Here is an 18046-nt window from a genome sequence, read left to right as displayed (position 1 = left end):
GTTTTCAAAACAAAAGTAGGCGCAGGTTGCTGGCTGTGCTCGTAGCACTTTGTCCGTTGAGTGTCATGTATATAATTTTCGTTGTCATGTCCTATAGGGAGGCCAGATTATGTATATGATTGCGTGATTTTATAAAATAAACAATGCAGCCTATGGTTTAGCACCGACGATAAGTTCTTGTGTGTGATCTTCAAGCATATAATAGTGAGCAGTGTGGTGCATAAAGAATTTGGAGACACAAAACATACACATCATTCACATTTGCAGGAGTAACTTAAGTGGTCACAGAGCAGATACCAAAGACAGTTAACACCATAGAAAACATTTTGTCGAATTTTACAGAGCATGCAAGAGATTCTCTTGCACGGTTGCATCTAGGTTACAGCATTCAGCAAATGGTAAGCAACCAGAGTTCAGTGCTCCATTCAGCAAAAGCTAGTATTTCGGTAAAGCACTCGATGTGCAATCCAGATGATTCCATATGCTGGTCAAATCCCGAGAAATCAGCACATACAGCTTTTTTAGGTTCTTCGGCTTTGCACAGATTGTCTCATATCAAATGACTTCTGTGAGTCTTTCCCGAACTGACTTCTGATCTGTTATTTGCTTAATGCTGACATGGGTAAAAAACGGTGTCAATACTTAATGCCTTCAATAAAATACTTATAACTACAGAACACATAAAATTGTGCTAATAAACAAAACATCACATGGGGCTTGCCTGTAAAGAATTTCTCCACCACGTAGCTCCTTTGATATCCAATCAGGAGAGAGATCTTCTAAGATATGCAACTGTTCTTCTATCTCTCCTGTTAAGTGACAGGCCAGACATGGGAAAGAGAAAGGACAATAAGTACAGCTTTGAGAAAGATTGAGTACAGAAAGGTTGGAGCAGCTAGATCAACTATGTACCTGTCTCTTCTATCTCCAAGTTATTAGCAAGAATATTGTGAAAGAGTTCCTGTTTAGTGATTAGTGAATTCTTGGTTGATCCAGAGATACCACAGACTATGTCGAATGTGACACGTAAAGAATCTAGCTTTTCCTGGGAATTCATTGAGGATACTTGATTGGTTTTGTTATCATTTTCCTGCAAGTAAGGTGCTAGGTAAGTACATGAAATATGGAAAATGAAGACAATAACCAACGATGACTACGTAAGTACATTCTTTCTTATACAGTGCATTTTCACCCTGCAGTGTGCCTCAGCTCAGGTTATGATATCCACAAGATAATTGGCATTTTACTGCTAGTTACCAGTACTCTAATGCTGACTAATTTCGAAGCATAAATTTTTGAAGCAAATGAATATACCTTTTGGCATTACTTCAACAACAACAAAATTACTGCAGAATTGTTTAGTACACTGCCAACCTTCTTACTCGCTAAGAGGTTTATTCGATACAATTTATACTATAATCATGTTTATGAGAATAAAATGGCATATATGATGCATTGCACAGTCAAAAATTTAAATCAATGAGAATGCAGCAAACATATCTGTTATGTAGGTATGCAATTCCTGATGGCATTTAAGAAAATCATCTTCCAGTATGCATTAACCCATATGCGAAAACACATATATCCAGGCATAAGAATAAAGTCACATACCACGGTAAAAGTAAATGCTTCTTCTGGGAAAAGGCATTTTCCAGTTGTAACCTCAGGTTCTGTGATAGAAGTCACCCCATCCTTGTGAAGTTTTGAAGTCACCCCATCCTTGTCAAGTTTTGAAGTGTCAGGACCATGATCAGAAGGGCTTTCATCAAACTTTGATGGTGAGAACATTATTAGTGATCTGCGGGCTGAATTGGTAGATCGTGGTTCAGAGCCAGGTCTACTTGAGGTTTCATGTTTCGCAACTAGAGTGGGCAATGGCCTTTTTGGTGTCTGCATTGCCGGTGTTTCAGCCATCGATGGTGAATTTGAGATGCCTTGCTTTGGTGTACTGTTTTCACAGAAAGAGATCAAACGGCGGCTTGGAGTATCAGAAATATTGGTACTGACTGGAACCGAGACATGCTTGTTAGAGCTTCTATCTGGACCTCCGGTATCATCAGCACCCAGGGAGGTCACTTCTACTGGATCAGAAAGTAGTCGAGTCTTTTCAGTAACTTTAGTAATACTCTTCTGGGACATAAGTTTTTGAAAAGATTGTGGGAAGTGAGAAGCATTTGAAAATCCATTTTCCGAGGAAAATTCAAGAACTCCTTCAGCAGAATGGCCATTATGCAGTGCATCAAGATATAGCCCCTCCCTTAAATTAAAGGGTTCTGGTAGTGTGGCCTCAGGAACATCGATATCCTGCATACATAAAAATTCCAACAAGAATGCTAAGAAAATGATCATGACCATAAAAAGGGTTATTAGAGAAGAAAAATAAGGAACTAGAGTTGAGAGGCTTGGGGGTGCTCCAAGCATGTTACAGGACATGTCATACAGCGAAAACTATTAAAGATGAAAAATAAGGAACTGCGGTTCAGAGGTCTTAAGGTGCTCCAAGCAAGTTACAGGACATGTCATACAGCGAAAACTATTAGAGATAAGAATAAGGAACCAAGTAAGTTTGAGGATGAAACAGACGATGAAGCTGTTGGGAACTGCGATTGAGAGGTCTTGAGGTGCTCCAAGCAAGTTACAGAGTGTGTCATACAAAAACAAAGGAAAACTAGCAGTTGAACTAAGTTTAGTACCTTATGATGAGATCCCAAGAAGCATAAAAGCTTTGAGCGAAAAGCCTCACAAATTGCAATGGCTGGAGACTCTTGAGGATTACTACATTCCACAGCGTCCTTCAGAAGTGTAATTTCCATGTCAGCATACATGCATAGGCTTTTCTGATCATGCAAGAGTATCCTATTTATCTGGATTGCTTCTGGGAATAAATGCTTCATCTGGGCCAAATGAGAGTACAAGAACTTTCTGCAATGAAGAACAAACGTATCAGACTCCAATATATGGATAATGATTTTACAGACAGACATTTCTCGTTGTCATTAATACCTCTTAGTGAGTACTTCCACCTGGGTTGCAATGTTGGTAAATGTAGTCATCTTCTTCCTCAGGCGCAGCAACCTTATAGAACTCTCCATCCGGTTGAAAAGAGTAAGCAAATTCTTGTGTCTGACATTGTTAGAAAAAGAACGATGGACAATCAAGGCTAGGCAGCAAAAGGATGCATCATATATGAGATGAAAATAGAAAAATGTCTCACTTCTCAAGAAGTTCATTTGAAACTGGAGATTGGCTGCCATCAGGCAAAGCAAATTCATTATCATCTTCATCGTCTGTTTCATCCTCATTTCCCAACAGCTTCTCAGCTAATCTGTCCTTGTACCTCTCTGAAAGTAAATTAGTTGCCAATGAGCTGACAACAATCTCCTCCCTTCCAGACTCAGGCTTCTCTGGAGTTGGTGATTCAGTTCTTCTCCCAGAATCATCCATATCAGGTTTCATCTTCTGCATAGTTGCAGGGCTAGTTGAATTGCTATCATTAGGCATTTGATTAAGTCCTTTCTCGACGTCAACTTGAACACTTTTCCCCTCGACCATTCTCAGCTCCAAGCGCTACAATAATGGACTAATGATGTATTAGACATCTTTCTTACAGTAATGTGTTCTAAAATCAAACAGAGCACAAATGGGGCTTGCATACAAGTACATTGGTAAGTTGCAATAAAAAGTACAGTATAGCACTAAGAAAACGTAGAGAAATAGCTATATCAACCTCTTTAGTCATAGTATCTCCTAGGTTTACTAAATTACTGATGACACACACACACCAATAAAATCTAGTCCTCATGGTTCCAACACAAACCATCTTTACAAACAAAAGTGCCGAATTTCTGATGCAAAGTCTCTACTTGTGTAAATATATCTAAAATGTAAACTAGCACCAAATTGTGCTAGCCCAACTGCAGCAAGGATGGGAGAGAGGAACATGGGGTTTGGTATATAAGTTCCAAAAAAACTAGGGGTTTGGTTTTGCTGTGAGCTTAACAGGGAACTCTGAAGCAGAGAGGAGAGGATAGAAGAGAGATGTGACTATGGAGTGACAGAGAACACAGGTAGCGGCTGTGCAAAGAAATAAAAGGAGGGGAACCCTAAACTTCCCCTTCTGTGGTCTGTGGCAAGTAGTTCTAGCCTAGGAGGTTCCAAACTCCTGGTTAACACCCACCAAATATGATAATTGCAAGTAGTGCCCAATATTGGTACCAAATTTTGCGATGGCTTGCGAGGCTAACCACGGGATAGAATATATCCACTAGACGAACAACCAGAACTGAACCAAGAGAGAGGGAAAATATCAACAACTACCTGTTGCTCCCCCAGAGTAAGATTCAAAAGTTAGACAGGGAAATTCAGCGTAGCATTCCAATTTTAAACGGAATCTGACAAATACCACAAACCCTAGGCGTTTCTCCACGGCTCGTGACAGCATAGCCTGAGCAGTGGCCGGACGAATCACCGCGCGACTCCGGCCACCACAAGGCATGGCGCCCGGATGCAAAACATAGCACGCCACAGAACGCACGAAACAGAAACGACGGGACACGCCGAATCGACGAGACGAAGCACACATCGATGGTGGCGGCACCAAATCGGGATGTGCGAAACCAAGGAGAGGGTGTAGATCTAGAGAAACGTACCGGCGAACCGAGATCCGGAAGCCCGTGCGGTCTCGGATCCAGCGAGGCACGGCGCTTCGGGCGAGCTAGCTCGCCGTGGGAGCGGCCGGCGGCGGCGGGAGTTCGTCGCTTGGGGGGTGGGAATTGGAGAAGGGGGAGGCGGCCGAAAGAGACCAAATGCCACGGTGCGGTTTCAAAATGACCCCAGCCCAACGGTTACATTTCTGGCCTTCTTATACGCCAGAACGGACGACTCGTTTGGGCCAGTCGGCAACTAGGTCCAAGGCCTCCGCCGCAACTGGGCCGGCCCGCCTCGACCCACGCCTGGTTCTTCCCCAACTCGACGCGAATCCGGCCGCCTCCTGGTTCCTGGAGCAGAGGAGCGCCGCAGCGAAAATGGCCGAGCCTCCCGCCGCCGCCTGCCCCACCGAGCTGGAGCTCGCGCGGGCGCGGTGCCGCGCGCTGCACGATCGCCTCGCCGCGTCGCCCTCCCTGCCGCGCCACCCCGCTCTGCGCTCCCTCCTCCGCCTCGTCGCGGCCGAGCTGCGGTTCCTTGCCTCGAGTAGCCACCCCGACCCCGCCAGGCCGCTCTCCTCCAACCTGCCCCACCTCGCGGCGCTCCACCTCCTCCTCACCCACCCCGCCGTGCGCTCGCCGTCCCGCCTCTCGCCCCTCCCGGGCGTGGACTTCGCCTGCGCCTTCCGCTCCCGACCCGCGTGGGTGCTCCTCTCCGCGCGCAACCCTTCGGGTTTCCAGTGGGTCCCGCGCAAGGGCCTCAGCTCCCGCGTCGCGGCCGTGCTGGATGCCGCGCGCTCCGCTCCGCCGGCAACCCGCCCCGAGAAGCTGCTACTCGCCTTCGCCCGTGGCGTCGGCGCGGACATCGTGTTCGGGCTCGCCGATGAGTTCAGGGCCGTGGAGGTCGACTTGCTAGCGGAATTCGTTGGCGAGGCCGAGGACGACAAGGAGGAAGACGGCTGGGTTAGCGTCAGCTTCCACCCCAATGAGGAGATAAGGCGCTTTAGGGCGTTCGAGATTGAAGTGGTGGATGGTGGTGGTGAAGTATTGTTACCGCCACCGCTCCGGGAGGTGGAGGAGGGGAGCGGTGACCAATTGGAGGGTTGTTTGTTTGCTGACTTCTTGGGGAAGATGAGGATGAACTCCATGGAGATGGTGAATCTAGACACAACGGCTCTTATTGCGATAGTATCAGGTATCAGCAATGGCGGGGTGGGGAAGCTGATGGGTGCACCGGAGGCGGAGACCAGGGCCAGGTTCAAGTGCAACTACAAGTTCGTCATGGATCAGGTGCTTTGGAAACATTTGATTTTCAACCTAGAAGAGTGTGTTCATAAATAATCTAGTTCATCTAGTTAATTGACTTCGAGTTTCTAATGCTGTTTGATAAATCCTGACTGTAAATATCGACAAAATTAAAGTGCATACTATACATCATATGTTTCTATAGTCCACTGAAGATGATAAGCAGAATTCAAAAGTACATAGGATGTATTCATATTGCTATGAGCGAAACCTGTTTATTCAAAAACACAAGTAGAGGAATATTTGCCAATAAGAGCTGTAAATCTTGTGTTGAACTTAATAGGATGTATTCATACTTTCTCGCAGGCGCAATCCGAGCTCCAGTCTCCAATATTTGTTGAGCTGGGGAAAGCAGTGGACGGAAAGAAGTGTATCATATGTGAAGCGGTTAACTCAGAGTTCAACGAAATTGTTTCAATGTGTGGTGGGCCAGAGGAGAAAACCAGAGCAAGTCAATTACTGAAACAACTTATGTGAGCCTTCTTATACAACTTTGTTTCTATGAGTTACGCAAGCATAAATTCTTTATATTTCGTAATTCTAATGGGCCTTTAATTCTCCAGTATCAACTCTAGTTTTCAATGTTTATTACATGACCTGCCTTTATCTGGTCAAGTTCATTTAACCACCTACATTTGCGATCAGAGGGAATATTAGATAACACTGATGCCCCTTTATCTGTCTAGTATAAAGTCTAGTTTTCAGTTGTGATTCCATAGCCTACCTTTGATTTCGCAGCAGATTTACTCGGTAGTTTCTTTCTGCTTCTGATTTTGCAGTCATTTTTCCTTCTTATTTTTGAAGGGAAAACTTGTAGTGCAGACTTGATCTAGACACTTTGCAAGTGTGACAGAACTAGAAGAAAAAAGTGAGAGAGAGATATTTGCCATCAGAAAATAAAGGGTGTTTCCATGTATACAGAAAGTTTGATCTGAACTCTAATTCACTAATTCATTATCAGCTTCCAGTTTCATGACCAATTCATTTTTAGCCTTCGGTCTGTTACATTTGCTTAGTGATGCTGGAAAAAGTGTTAACTTCATTACTTCACTTCACGTAAAGGGGATCTATTTTGGTGTCAACAAGCTAGCTTCTTACACAGTTTTCTTGGTTGATGACGATGCCCTTTTTTGTCCTACCTTTTTGTATTTCTGTGTCACTATATGTAAGCTAGAGAGGAATATATTGGGAGATAAATAGCATTGTGAGACCCTACGTTGTCAGCACGGTATACGTTCCATTCTCCATTTCAATCCCGTCATTGTACTCTCATACTCGAAGAAGGATATGTTCAGTGTGTTCGTCCTTTTATCACACTGATGGTCATTTCACTCTGTTTACCATTCAGTATTCATGTAGCCTTGGTTGGTATTCTTGTCTCTTTGTTGGCTTGTTAATTAGCTAAGCTTTCTCTTGATCACACAAATATGCAGCCATCCATATAATATTGCTAAACTAGGAAACTATAGTTGTCCGTTCTCTCTGTTTACCGTATATTGTCATGTACCGTGATTTTATGCATGTGAATGGTCTTCAATTCTGTTTGCCCCGGTCAGTCATCTACCGCATACTTAGCAAGTGCTTTTGGACCTGCAGAATTGTGCCAGACAGTCCTTCAGCACGTATGATGGATCTTCCAACAACAAGGAAGCTTGCCATGAAGAACAAGGTTGTTTTTGGTACAGGTGACCGCTGGCGTGCTCCCACTTTGACTGCTAACATGGGGTTCGTACGAGCTGTTTCACAGTCTGGTATGCCTTTGTTGACCATTGAGCACAGACCTCGTGCCCTGATCGGCTTGTGAAGGCAGATAACCCCATAGTTTAAGTATTCCAAACCGAATGTAAGAGTCCTGAAGTTGTAACCAGCAAGTGTGCTGTAGTCTTAGTTCAGTCGATCCCATATTTTTGAAATGGCAGATAATAAGGCATAATGGATATCTCATGTCTCTGTACATAAGATTGTACTACTAGCTACTAGTAAAATTGATAGGCTGAAACAGTGATGTGTGTATATTAAGTACTTCAGTTTGTTGGTTTGTCAAAATGTCCTGTGACATAACTCTTGTAAGGCCTGGTTCGGTTTGGAGAGGTTTGAAGGGGTCAAAGGGGATTAAATTCCTTGCAATTCAAAATCCCCCTCAGTCCTACGTGTATCTCATGTCTCTGTACATAAGATTGTACTACTAGCTACTCCCTCCGTTCCAAAATAGATGACTCAACTTTGTACTAACTTTAGCACAAAGTTGGATCATCTATTTTGGAATGGAGTACTAGTAAAATTGATAGGCTGAAACAGTGATGTGTGTATATTAAGTACTTCAGTTTGTTGGTTTGTCAAAATGTCCTGTGACATAACTCTTGTAAGGCCTGGTTCGGTTTGGATCGAATGTGAATCGTGCAAACAATCTTGAACCCCTCAGATTACTGTGAGACAGGAGGAGCTGTGGTTACCGACAATCAAGCATTGTGTCCCGGAAGTAAATGGAGTCACACATGAGCCTGATCCCATCCTGATTTCCTTTTCCCCTGTATTGTACTCCCTCCGTTCCCAAATATTTGTCTCTCTTCCCAAATATTTGTATTTCAACAAATGACTATGCTCTAAAATATGTCTACATACATCCGTATGTTGTAGTCTATTTGAAATGCTAGAAAGACAAATATTTAGGAACGGAGGGAGTAGGTAACAAACAATTTGTTTAATTATAAGTAAACACCAAAGTTGAAAAGAAGAACAAGGCGCGCGGCTAAGGATGAGTGAAATTTTACGTTCTGTAAAAACGCCACCTAGAGTCAGGCAAGAACTTGCACATTCAACTGGTCTCTTTCAAAAACTGTTGTCTGGATTTATAGACATGTTTTAGTGTTTTTTGGTATGTACTCCACATTGAAATATCCAGACCATCTTAGGAGTATTTGTAAACAGAGGGAGCATACACAACATCAACAAAACGTCACCTTCCCCTCACCCCGTTCAATGTCAGCAGAAAATGGTTTATTTCTTTTACTAAGAACGACAAAGTGACTTTAATACAACAATAAGTCTTTTTCTCATGAATCCTGCTTTCACCACTTAATTCTCATACAGATGATGAAAGATTTTATTTTCACATCAACAGTAGCGCAAACATATCAAAAACCAGGACCGAGTAAATAGTAGCAGAACTCCACTGTTCCTTCAAGATCAAACAAATGTTTTACCTAAGACAAGACAATCCTTTAAAACCTAGTAAAACCAGAGGTAACTTGACGTGATCTAGTAATTTTTCCCACAATGTATCAAGCTCCCAGCTCCCAGGAAAAGCCCGAATACCGCAGCGCTGCCAACAGTGGCCTGTCCGATGTGTCTGATCTTCAGCAGCCCAGGGACCTGAAACAAAATCAGATCACACCGGTGAGCACTCGCAAATTCAATGACGCGTTTGCTTGTAGATTAAATTAAATCAGCTAAAACAATGCAGGTGAAGTGATGTGATGTGTTTCATACAGCAAATTATAAACTGGTAGATTTAATGCTTACTTTGCCTTTTTTTCAGGATTATGATGTAAGTTTTGCTTTCAGTGTGTTGTGCGTTGAATAGTAGCATGTTTAATTAAAGAAAGCTTTGAAATTTCAAATACTAACTGTTGACTAGCGCAGGCTTTTTTTAGTTAATCATTTAAAAAAAGATATGAGGTGGCTGAGGTGGAAAAATGAGAGTTATGATTATAAAAGATAAAGAGCAGAACAGTGGCTGAACTTCTAATTTACTGATTTTGAGCACCATATAAACTAGTAATTTCTGAACTTTAACACATCAAGTGTGGCATGAAAATACAGACCCAAAAAAACAAGTGGTGGTGTTCTACCACAAAGTAGCTCATGTATTAAAAAGCAAAAAAAGATTACCCTCAATCTGATAGCGGCATAAGTCCCATACACAGCACCTGCACAAAAAGGGGGGGAACATGCCCATTAATTCCATGATATTAATTTCATATCCTACGCCAGCACTTGAAGTTCTGAAAACTAAGAAGAAAACACAAACCAAAAAACAACAATAAGCAGCTCCCTCATAATTGCATCAAGAGATTGCTAGTAGGCGAGTAGCTCTAGAACTGTTAAGCTGAAGGAGCAAACTAAGAATACTGAGAGCATCCATAAGAGCGCTAATTATTCAGCAGAACAGCCAGTTGTGCCTCCAATGTCCAAAAACATGACTAAGCAGCATATCTAACCTTTTGTGTTTCCACGAGCATTGTTAAACAGAAGGAGTGGAGCTATTACTACTTGTCAACGTCAGTTGCCAAGATACACCATCCAAACAACATAAAAAGTCTTTAACTTGTTATTATCACTTATCAAGCCCAGAATTGTGTAACTAGGGCCAGAAACTGAATATTCTGATCTGTCACGCATTTCACATTAGCATCAATGACCCTATAATATTACTCGTCAAAAAGTAACCAAGAAGATCTAGTCATCTTCTCTCACCAGTGGCCCGAATTCCTAACCACCACCACCAGTCGAACACCTACGACAGGGGTCAACAATAAAAGCCCAACACTTGAGCGAGCAGCCTCCAGATGCTCAGCAGCAAGTCGTCACAGACGTCTGCTTCCACCGCGAGGAAATCTCCTACTTTATGATACAACAAGATTTCCTACCGGACGCAACAGCTCATGGGCCCACATCACAGCCTGAACCTACTAGGCGGATGTCGCGATCAGTAACTAACCCCACGAATCAGTCCTGGCCCTGAACGAATTTTGACCAAAGCCTAGAAGCGAAATCGGACCAGCGCCGGGCGGATTGGCACAGGGCCAGCTAGGGTTTAGGGTTTTAGGTAGGGAGGGAGGAGCTTACCGACGGCTCCGCCGACCGCGCCGCCGATGGCGACTCCGGCGCCGATGCGCGCCAAGCAGCTATCGCTCCTCGCCATCGCTTCTCCTCCCTTGCCGCCGCCGCCGCTCTCCTCCTTTCCCCACGGCACCTTCTATTTCTTGCTTGGTTATTAATCTGACTCAACGCAGCGTCTGCTTATGGGCTGCTTGCCTTGCGCGTCTGTTCGGGGCTTCGGGCTGCATCTGGCCTTGGTTTTATTTCTGTAGGATTGGGCCCGTGTTTAGATACGGACCGTCCGATTTTTTGTGTAACGTACGGGCGGTATGAAGTTTTCTTGGAGCGAAACTAAACCAAAATGTTTTCTTGGAGGAGATAAAATATATTTTTTCTTGGAGTATAAGTTTTCTTGGAATCGAAGTATTCACTAGTAATGTGTAGCACTTTACGCAAAAAAAAATAGTAATGTGTAGCACAATGAATTGAAACTTTTCTAAAAAAAATCCCAATCATTATGGGTTTGGATTTATGTTTTTTGAGATATCAAGGAAAAAGTATTTTTCTTATTAGAAACGAAAGAAAGTCCTGCAACTACTTATAGGATTTCATATGACAGACGACATTTTAGTATCATTTCTATCATTAAGAAAATGATGGATGTCAATACACATATGACGTTTCCTGGGGGTAAACCAAGCGAACGGTTGTTCCCCCAGCCAGGTAGGAACGAACAAATTGTTTTAGTTTGCTAAAAAAAATCACTCTCTGCGAAATGCTACAGAATTGTCATGCGAAAATAGGCTAATTTTTTGTGTTGTTGTATAAGGATTTATCATGTTCTAAGTATAAAAAAAAACATGATGTATAAAAAGTTTGTCACAAAACTGCCATACATTTTCAGAGATTTGTCATAATTACAACATGGAGAATTGCCAGCCTAAAAATATAAAATGATAAAATTGTCATGATCAGGATATGCCATACTTGCTGAAGGAAATTGTTATGCTACATCAACAGGAAAAAAAGTGAAAAATTAGCAAGCTCTAAAAACAGAAATTGTCATTCTGAAATGTGTTCGCTGAGATTGCCAGATTGCAATCCTGAGCAAAGCATTCTTATTTCGGAGACCTTCCTCGCTCTCCTGCCCCCCTCCCCCCCCCCCCGGCGGCCCCCGCTCGTCTGCTTTGGGCGACTCGGGCGGCGACTAGGGTTTTCCCGTCGCGCCGCCGCTCCCTCACCCTCCCTCCCTCGCCGCCACCTGAGAAAGCCGCCGGATCCGCTCGCGCGGCCGCCCGTGATGGTGGCGGCGAGGCCTCGGTCGCTCTTTTCCTCGAGGAGGACCTCGGATCTGGGGCGGCGGCCCTTCTTGGCGAGGCAGCGGCGCCTTCTCGGCCGGCGTCGTTTGCGGGGTGCTCTGGCCGGCGGCCTCGACCACGCGGGTGGTGAGACGACGGCGGGTGGCGGCGGCGGCGCGAAGGTCTTCCCCTCCCCGTCAGATCTGAGGATGGCTCCTTTCCCCTGTCTCCCTCGTCCCCGCCGCTTCTCGTCGCCTCCCTCCGAGCGCCGGTATGATGTGGGTGGGTGTTCAGTGGTCTGGTTTTGGGCCGCGGGAAACCGTTGGCCGGCTTGGCCGGCCTGGCAGCATCGACGTCCCCGACGCCGTCTCCTCCTTGGAGGTGCTGCAGAGGTCCTTCCCCTTTCCACCCCTGTTCCTCCTCCCGGGTGAAAGCCCAAAATCCAGCTTGGATTGGGCGGCGACGGCGCGATGTGCGTCGTGTCTTCCTTGGGGGCGCCGCCTGGGGAGGGTTGCGTTCAGGTGAGGGGTTCATAGGTCGGAGCTTGGGTGGCTTGGGTGGTTCGGTGACGGCGGTGTCACGTTCTCCTCGTTGGCTTGTCGGTTTACTTGATGCCTCTGCTGCCTTTCTTCAGTAGCTGCACCTGGTGGTTTTCCTGCAGCTCTCCGGCGTTCTAGGTTGTGGCGATGCGGCAGTCGCGAAGTGCTCGAATGTTCAAGTGGTGATGTGCTGCGGCTGATCCAGGTCCCGAAGCTGGCACGTCCCTTGCTCTAGGGTGAGCGTCTCTCAAGTCCGCTGGGTACGGCGCCTTGCGAGCCATGGCGAGAGGGAAGGGTCCCTCTGCGGCGAGAGAGACAGCGGATGTGTGTTGTCTTTCTACTTGGGCGTTGGTCGAGCTCACTTGCCACACTCTGTTGCAAGCAGATCCTCGTCGTGCTCGTGTGTGCCTCACCCCTAGATGGCTGTTTGGCTATAGTCTTCGGCTAGGACAAGCTTCGAGCTCTGTTTTCATGTATTCTTTTTGAGCTTGTGCGATCCGTTGAGCTGTAAGCCTCCTAGAGTGTCCCCTTGTATCGTTTGGTTGTGGGGTCTGTGTGTGTTTGTATTTCTTGGCCGGTTGATGGCTTTGTTAATTCAAAGTCGGGCTCTTCGCGAGCCTTCGTTCTAAAAAAAGCATTCTTATTTCGTCGACTCGTAGTTCACTCGGAGGGGTGTGAGGGCCGAACGCTCTAGGATTCACATGCGGGACCCGACGTGCCTGAGGGTCTTTGCTCTGGAATCATTAAAAATCTGATGTGAAATTTTTAACATTACCAAAAATATTTTTTTAACACAGCACAGAAGCAAGTGCTCATAAATACCTGCATACACTCACCCCTATGAGCACCTCCGAGAGACTGAGCCGACATATTATCTTGAGATTTACGAAGTTACCGTAGGCGCCTCGTCATCGACGGGAACGTCTCTGACCACTGAATGCGCATCGTCGGAAATCCTGAAATAAATCCAGAAATAATGCGAGCATCAGGACTTGAACCCTGGTGAGCTGGGGATACCACTTCCCTCTAACCATCCAACCACAAGTTGGTTCGCAAATGTTTCTTTTTATAATGCACTATTTTTCCCATTCTTGCCCAATGGTATCTTTGTATTGCCACATGTTGATCGACACTGTCATTTACTATTATTAAAGGGGGTTTGATGGTGGTATGTGTTGGATAACGCGGTAATTTCAAAAAAAATCCCTAGGCACATGCAAGATCATGGTGATGCATAGCAACGAGAGAGGAGAGTATCGTCTACGTACCCTCATAGACCGTAAGCGGAAGCGTTATGACAACGCGGTTGATATAGTCGTACGTCTTCACAATCGACCGATCTAGCACCGAAGATGTGGCACCTCCGCGATCTGCACACGTTCGGCTCGGTGACATCCCGCGAACTCACGATCCAGTAGAGCTTCGAGGGAGAGCTTCGTCAGCACGACGGCGTGATAACGGTGATGATGTTGCTACCGGAACAGGGCTTTGCCTAAGCACCGCTACGATATTACCGAGGTGGATTATGATGGAGGGGGCACCGCACACGGCTAAAGATCAATGATCAGTTTGTGTGTCTATGGGGTGCCCCCTCCCCTGTATATAAAGGAGTGGAGGAGGGGGAGGGGCCGGCCTCCTAGGCGCGCCCCAAGGGGAGTCCTACTCCCACCGAGAGTAGGATTCCCCCTTGCCTTGTTGGATTTAGGAGAGAAGGAAGGAGGAGGGATGAGGAAGGAAAGGGGGCCAGCCCCCCTCCCAATTCGGATTGGGCTTGGGGGGGCTCCTTTGCTCCTTTCCCCTCTCCGCCACTAAGGCCTAATAAGGCCCATATACCTCCGGGGGGGTTTTGGTAACCTCCCGGTGCTCTGGTATACTCCCGTTTTCACTCGAAACCATTCCGATGTCCAAACATAGGCTTCCAATATATTGATCTTTACGTCTCGACCATTTCGAGACTCCTCGTTATGTCCGTGATCAAATCCGGGACTCCGAACTACCTTCGGTACATCAAAACACATAAACTCGTAATACCGATCGTCACCGAACGTTAAGCATGCGGACCCTACTGGTTTGAGAACTATGTAGACATGACCGAGACATGTCTCCGGTCAATAACCAATAGCGGAACCTGGATGCTCATATTGGTTCCTACATATTCTACGAAGATCTTTATCGGTCAAACCGCATAACGGTATACGTTGTTCCCTTTGTCATCGGTATGTTACTTGCCCGAGATTCGATCGTCGGTATCTCAATACCTAGTTCAATCTTGTCACCGGCAAGTCTGTTTACTCGTTCCGTAATGATACATCCCGTAACTAACTCATTAGCTACATTGTTTGCAAGGCTTATTGTGATATACATTAGTGAGAGGGCCCATAGATACCTCTCCGACAATCGGAGTGACAAATCCTAATATTGATCCATGCCAACTCAACAAACACCATCGAAGACACATGTAGAGCACTTTTATAATCACCCAGTTACGTGGTGACATTGGGTAGCACACAAAGTGTTCCTTCGGTATTCGGGAGTTGCATGATCTCATAGTCATAGGAACATGTATAGTTATGGAGAAAGCAATAGCAACAAACTAAACAATCATCGTGCTAAGCTAACGGATGGTTCAAGTCAATCACATCATTCTCTAATGATGTGATCCCGTTAATCAAATGACAACTCATGTCTATGGTTAGGAAACATAACCAGCATTGATTCAACGAGCTAGTCAAGTAGAGGCAAACTAGTGACACTCTGTTTGTCTATGTATTCACACATGTACTAAGTTTCCGATTAATACAATTCTAGCATGAATAATAAACATTTATCATGATATAAGGAAATATAAATAACAACTTTATTATTGCCTCTAGGGCATATTTCCTTCAGTCTCCCACTTGCACTAGAGTCAATAATCTATTTTACATTGTAATGATTCTAACACCCATGGAGTCTTGGTGTTGATCATGTTTTTCTCGTGAGAGAGGCTAAGTCAACGAGTCTGTAACATTCAGATCTGTATGTATTTTGCAAATCTCTATGTCTCCCTCCTTGACTTGATCGCGGATGGAATTGAAGCGTCTCTTGATGTGCTTGGTTCTCTTGTGAAATCGGGATTCCTTTGCCAAGGCAATTTCTCCAGTATTGTCACAAAATATTTTGATTGGACCTGATGCACTAGGTATGACACCTAGATTGGATATGAACTCCTTCATCCAGACTCCTTCATTTGCTGCTTCCAAAGCAGCTATGTATTCCGCTTCACACGTAGATCCCGCCAGGACGCTCTGCTTGGAACTGCACCAACTAACAGCTCCACCACTTAATAAAAACACGTATCCCGTTTGTGACTTAGAGTCATCCGGATCAGTGTCAAAGCTTGCATCGACGTAAGCGTTTACGATGAGCTCTTTGTCACCTCCATATACGAGAAACATATCCTTAGTCCTTTTCAGGTATTTTAGGATGTTCTTGACCGTTGTCTAGTGATCCACTCCTGGATTACTTTGGTACCTCCCTTCTAAACTTATAGAAAGGCACACATCAGGTCTGGTACACAGCATTGGATACATGATAGAGCCTATGGCTGAAGCATAGGGAACACATTTCATTTTCTCTTTATCTTCTGCAGTGGTCGGGCATTGAGTCTGACTCAACTTCACACCTTGTAATACATGCAAGAACCCTTTCTTTGCCTAGTCCATTTTGAACTTCTTCAAAACTTTATCAAGGTATGTGCTTTGTGAAAGTCCAATCAAGCGTCTTGATCTATCTCTATAGATCTTGATGCCCAATATATAAGCAGCTTCATCGAGGTCTTTCATTGAAAAATTCTTATTCAAGTATCCCTTTATGCTATTCAGAAATTCCGTATCATTTCTGATCAACAATCTACATATAATATCAGAAATGCTACGGAGCTCCCACTCAATTTCTTGTAAATACAGGCTTCTCCAAAAGTATGTGCAAAACCATATGCTTTGATCACACTATCAAAGCGTATATTCCAACTCCGAGAGTCTTGCACCAATCCATAAATGGATCGCTGGAGCTTGCACACTTTTTTAGCACCTTTTGGATCGACAAAACCTTCTGGTTGCATCATATACAACTCTTCTTTAAGGTATCCATTAAGGAATACAGTTTTGACATCCATTTGCCAAATTTCATAATCATAAAATGCGATAATTACTAACATGATTCAGACGGACTTTAGCATCGCTGCGGGTGAGAAGGTCTCATCGTAGTCAACTCCTTGAACTTGTCGAAAACCTTTTGCAACAAGTCGAACTTTATAGACAGTAACATTACCGTCGGCGTCAGTCTTCTTCTTGAAGATCCATTTATTCTCTATGGCCTGCCGATCATCGGGCAAGTCAACCAAAGTCCATACTTTATTCTCATACATGGATCCCATCTCAGATTTCATGGCCTCAAGCCATTTTGCGGAATCTGGGCTCATCATCGCTTCCTCATAGTTCATAGGTTCATCATGGTCAAGTAACATGACTTCCAGAATAGGATTGTCGTACCACTCCGGTGCGGATCTTACTCTGCTTGACCTACGAGGTTCGGTAGTAACTTGATCAGAAGTTTCATGATCATCATTATTAGCTTCCTCACTTACTGGTGTAGGAATCAATGGAACTGATTTCAGTGATGAACTACTTTCCAATAAGGGAGAAGGTACAATTACCTCGTCAAGTTCTACTTTACTCCCACTCACTTCTTTCGAGAGAAACTCCTTCTCTAGAAAGGATCCATTCTTAGAAACGAATATCTTGCCTTCGGATCTGTGATAGAATGTGTACCCAATAGTCTCCTTTGGGTATCCTATGAAGACACATTTCTCCGATTTGGGTTCAAGCTTATCAGGTTGAAGCTTTTTCACATAAGCATCGCATCCCCAAACTTTAAGAAGCGACAACTTGGGTTTCTTGCCAAACCATAGTTCATAAGGTGTCGTCTCGACAGATTTAGATGGTGCTCTATTTAATGTGAATGCAGCTATCTCTAAAGCGTAACCCCAAAATGATAGCGGTAAATCAGTGAGAGACATCATAGATCGCACCATATCTAATAAAGTGCGAACGACATTCAGACACACCATTATGTTGTGGTGTTCCACGTGGCGTGAGTTGCGAAACTATTCAACATTGTTTCAAATGAAGTCCAAACTCATAACTCAAATACTCACCTCCACATCAGATCTAGTGGGAGCGCGGATCACATCGACTTTGGAACCATTTCCCACGTGCATCGTCACCTCGTCCTTAGCCAATCTTCGCTTAATCCGTAGCCCCTGTTTCGAGTTGCAAATGTTAGCAACTCAACCAGTATCAAATACCCAGGCACTACTGCGAGCATTAGTAAGGTACACATCAATAACATGTATATCAAATATACCTTTCACTTTGCCATCCTTCTTCTCCGCCAAATA

At 44.6% G+C, this 18046-nt stretch overlaps 3 protein-coding genes across 3 annotated transcripts; 1 reads left to right on the top strand and 2 right to left on the bottom strand.

Annotated features, from left to right (window-relative positions):
* Positions 1–260: 260 nt before the first annotated feature.
* LOC119270338 (CDT1-like protein a, chloroplastic) lies at positions 261–4844 on the bottom strand. Its single transcript, XM_037552348.1, has 8 exons — positions 4650–4844; positions 3215–3567; positions 3004–3123; positions 2694–2922; positions 1612–2304; positions 913–1090; positions 722–809; positions 261–613 (listed from the first exon to the last, which is right to left on the bottom strand). The coding sequence occupies exons 2-8, from the start codon at positions 3550–3552 to the stop codon at positions 556–558; spliced, it is 1704 nt and encodes a 567-aa protein (XP_037408245.1). The 5' UTR covers positions 3553–3567; positions 4650–4844; the 3' UTR covers positions 261–555.
* Positions 4845–4943: 99 nt separating this feature from the next.
* On the top strand, positions 4944–8103 carry LOC119270347 (UPF0415 protein C7orf25 homolog). Its single transcript, XM_037552358.1, has 3 exons — positions 4944–5933; positions 6255–6421; positions 7545–8103. The coding sequence occupies exons 1-3, from the start codon at positions 5025–5027 to the stop codon at positions 7750–7752; spliced, it is 1284 nt and encodes a 427-aa protein (XP_037408255.1). The 5' UTR covers positions 4944–5024; the 3' UTR covers positions 7753–8103.
* An 825-nt stretch (positions 8104–8928) lies between these two features.
* Positions 8929–10980, bottom strand: LOC119270330 (reactive oxygen species modulator 1-like). The gene is made up of 3 exons (XM_037552342.1): positions 10797–10980; positions 9840–9877; positions 8929–9320 (listed from the first exon to the last, which is right to left on the bottom strand). Exons 1-3 carry the CDS (start codon positions 10870–10872, stop codon positions 9207–9209), a joined length of 228 nt encoding a protein of 75 aa, XP_037408239.1. The 5' UTR covers positions 10873–10980; the 3' UTR covers positions 8929–9206.
* Positions 10981–18046: the final 7066 nt, after the last annotated feature.

Source organism: Triticum dicoccoides, chromosome 1A, assembly GCF_002162155.2.
Source record: "Triticum dicoccoides isolate Atlit2015 ecotype Zavitan chromosome 1A, WEW_v2.0, whole genome shotgun sequence".
NCBI lineage: Eukaryota > Viridiplantae > Streptophyta > Magnoliopsida > Poales > Poaceae > Triticum > Triticum dicoccoides.
This window is presented reverse-complemented; position numbering and strand designations above follow the sequence as displayed.

Excerpts from the sequence above, each read along its gene's own strand:
- LOC119270338 (XM_037552348.1), bottom strand. The coding sequence starts at position 3,552 with ATGGTCGAGGGGAAAAGTGTTCAAGTTGACGTCGAGAAAGGACTTAAT. Across the intron at positions 2,923-3,003 it reads GTGGAAGTACTCACTAAGAG|AAAGTTCTTGTACTCTCATT; the intron begins GTATTAATGACA and ends TCTTCATTGCAG. Across the intron at positions 1,091-1,611 it reads AAGCATTTACTTTTACCGTG|GAAAATGATAACAAAACCAA; the intron begins GTATGTGACTTT and ends CCTTACTTGCAG.
- LOC119270330 (XM_037552342.1), bottom strand. The coding sequence starts at position 10,872 with ATGGCGAGGAGCGATAGCTGCTTGGCGCGCATCGGCGCCGGAGTCGCC. Across the intron at positions 9,878-10,796 it reads CGCGGTCGGCGGAGCCGTCG|GTGCTGTGTATGGGACTTAT; the intron begins GTAAGCTCCTCC and ends CTTTTTGTGCAG. Across the intron at positions 9,321-9,839 it reads ATGCCGCTATCAGATTGAGG|GTCCCTGGGCTGCTGAAGAT; the intron begins GTAATCTTTTTT and ends ATTTTGTTTCAG.
- LOC119270347 (XM_037552358.1), top strand. The coding sequence starts at position 5,025 with ATGGCCGAGCCTCCCGCCGCCGCCTGCCCCACCGAGCTGGAGCTCGCG. Across the intron at positions 5,934-6,254 it reads ACAAGTTCGTCATGGATCAG|GCGCAATCCGAGCTCCAGTC; the intron begins GTGCTTTGGAAA and ends ACTTTCTCGCAG. Across the intron at positions 6,422-7,544 it reads CAATTACTGAAACAACTTAT|AATTGTGCCAGACAGTCCTT; the intron begins GTGAGCCTTCTT and ends TTGGACCTGCAG.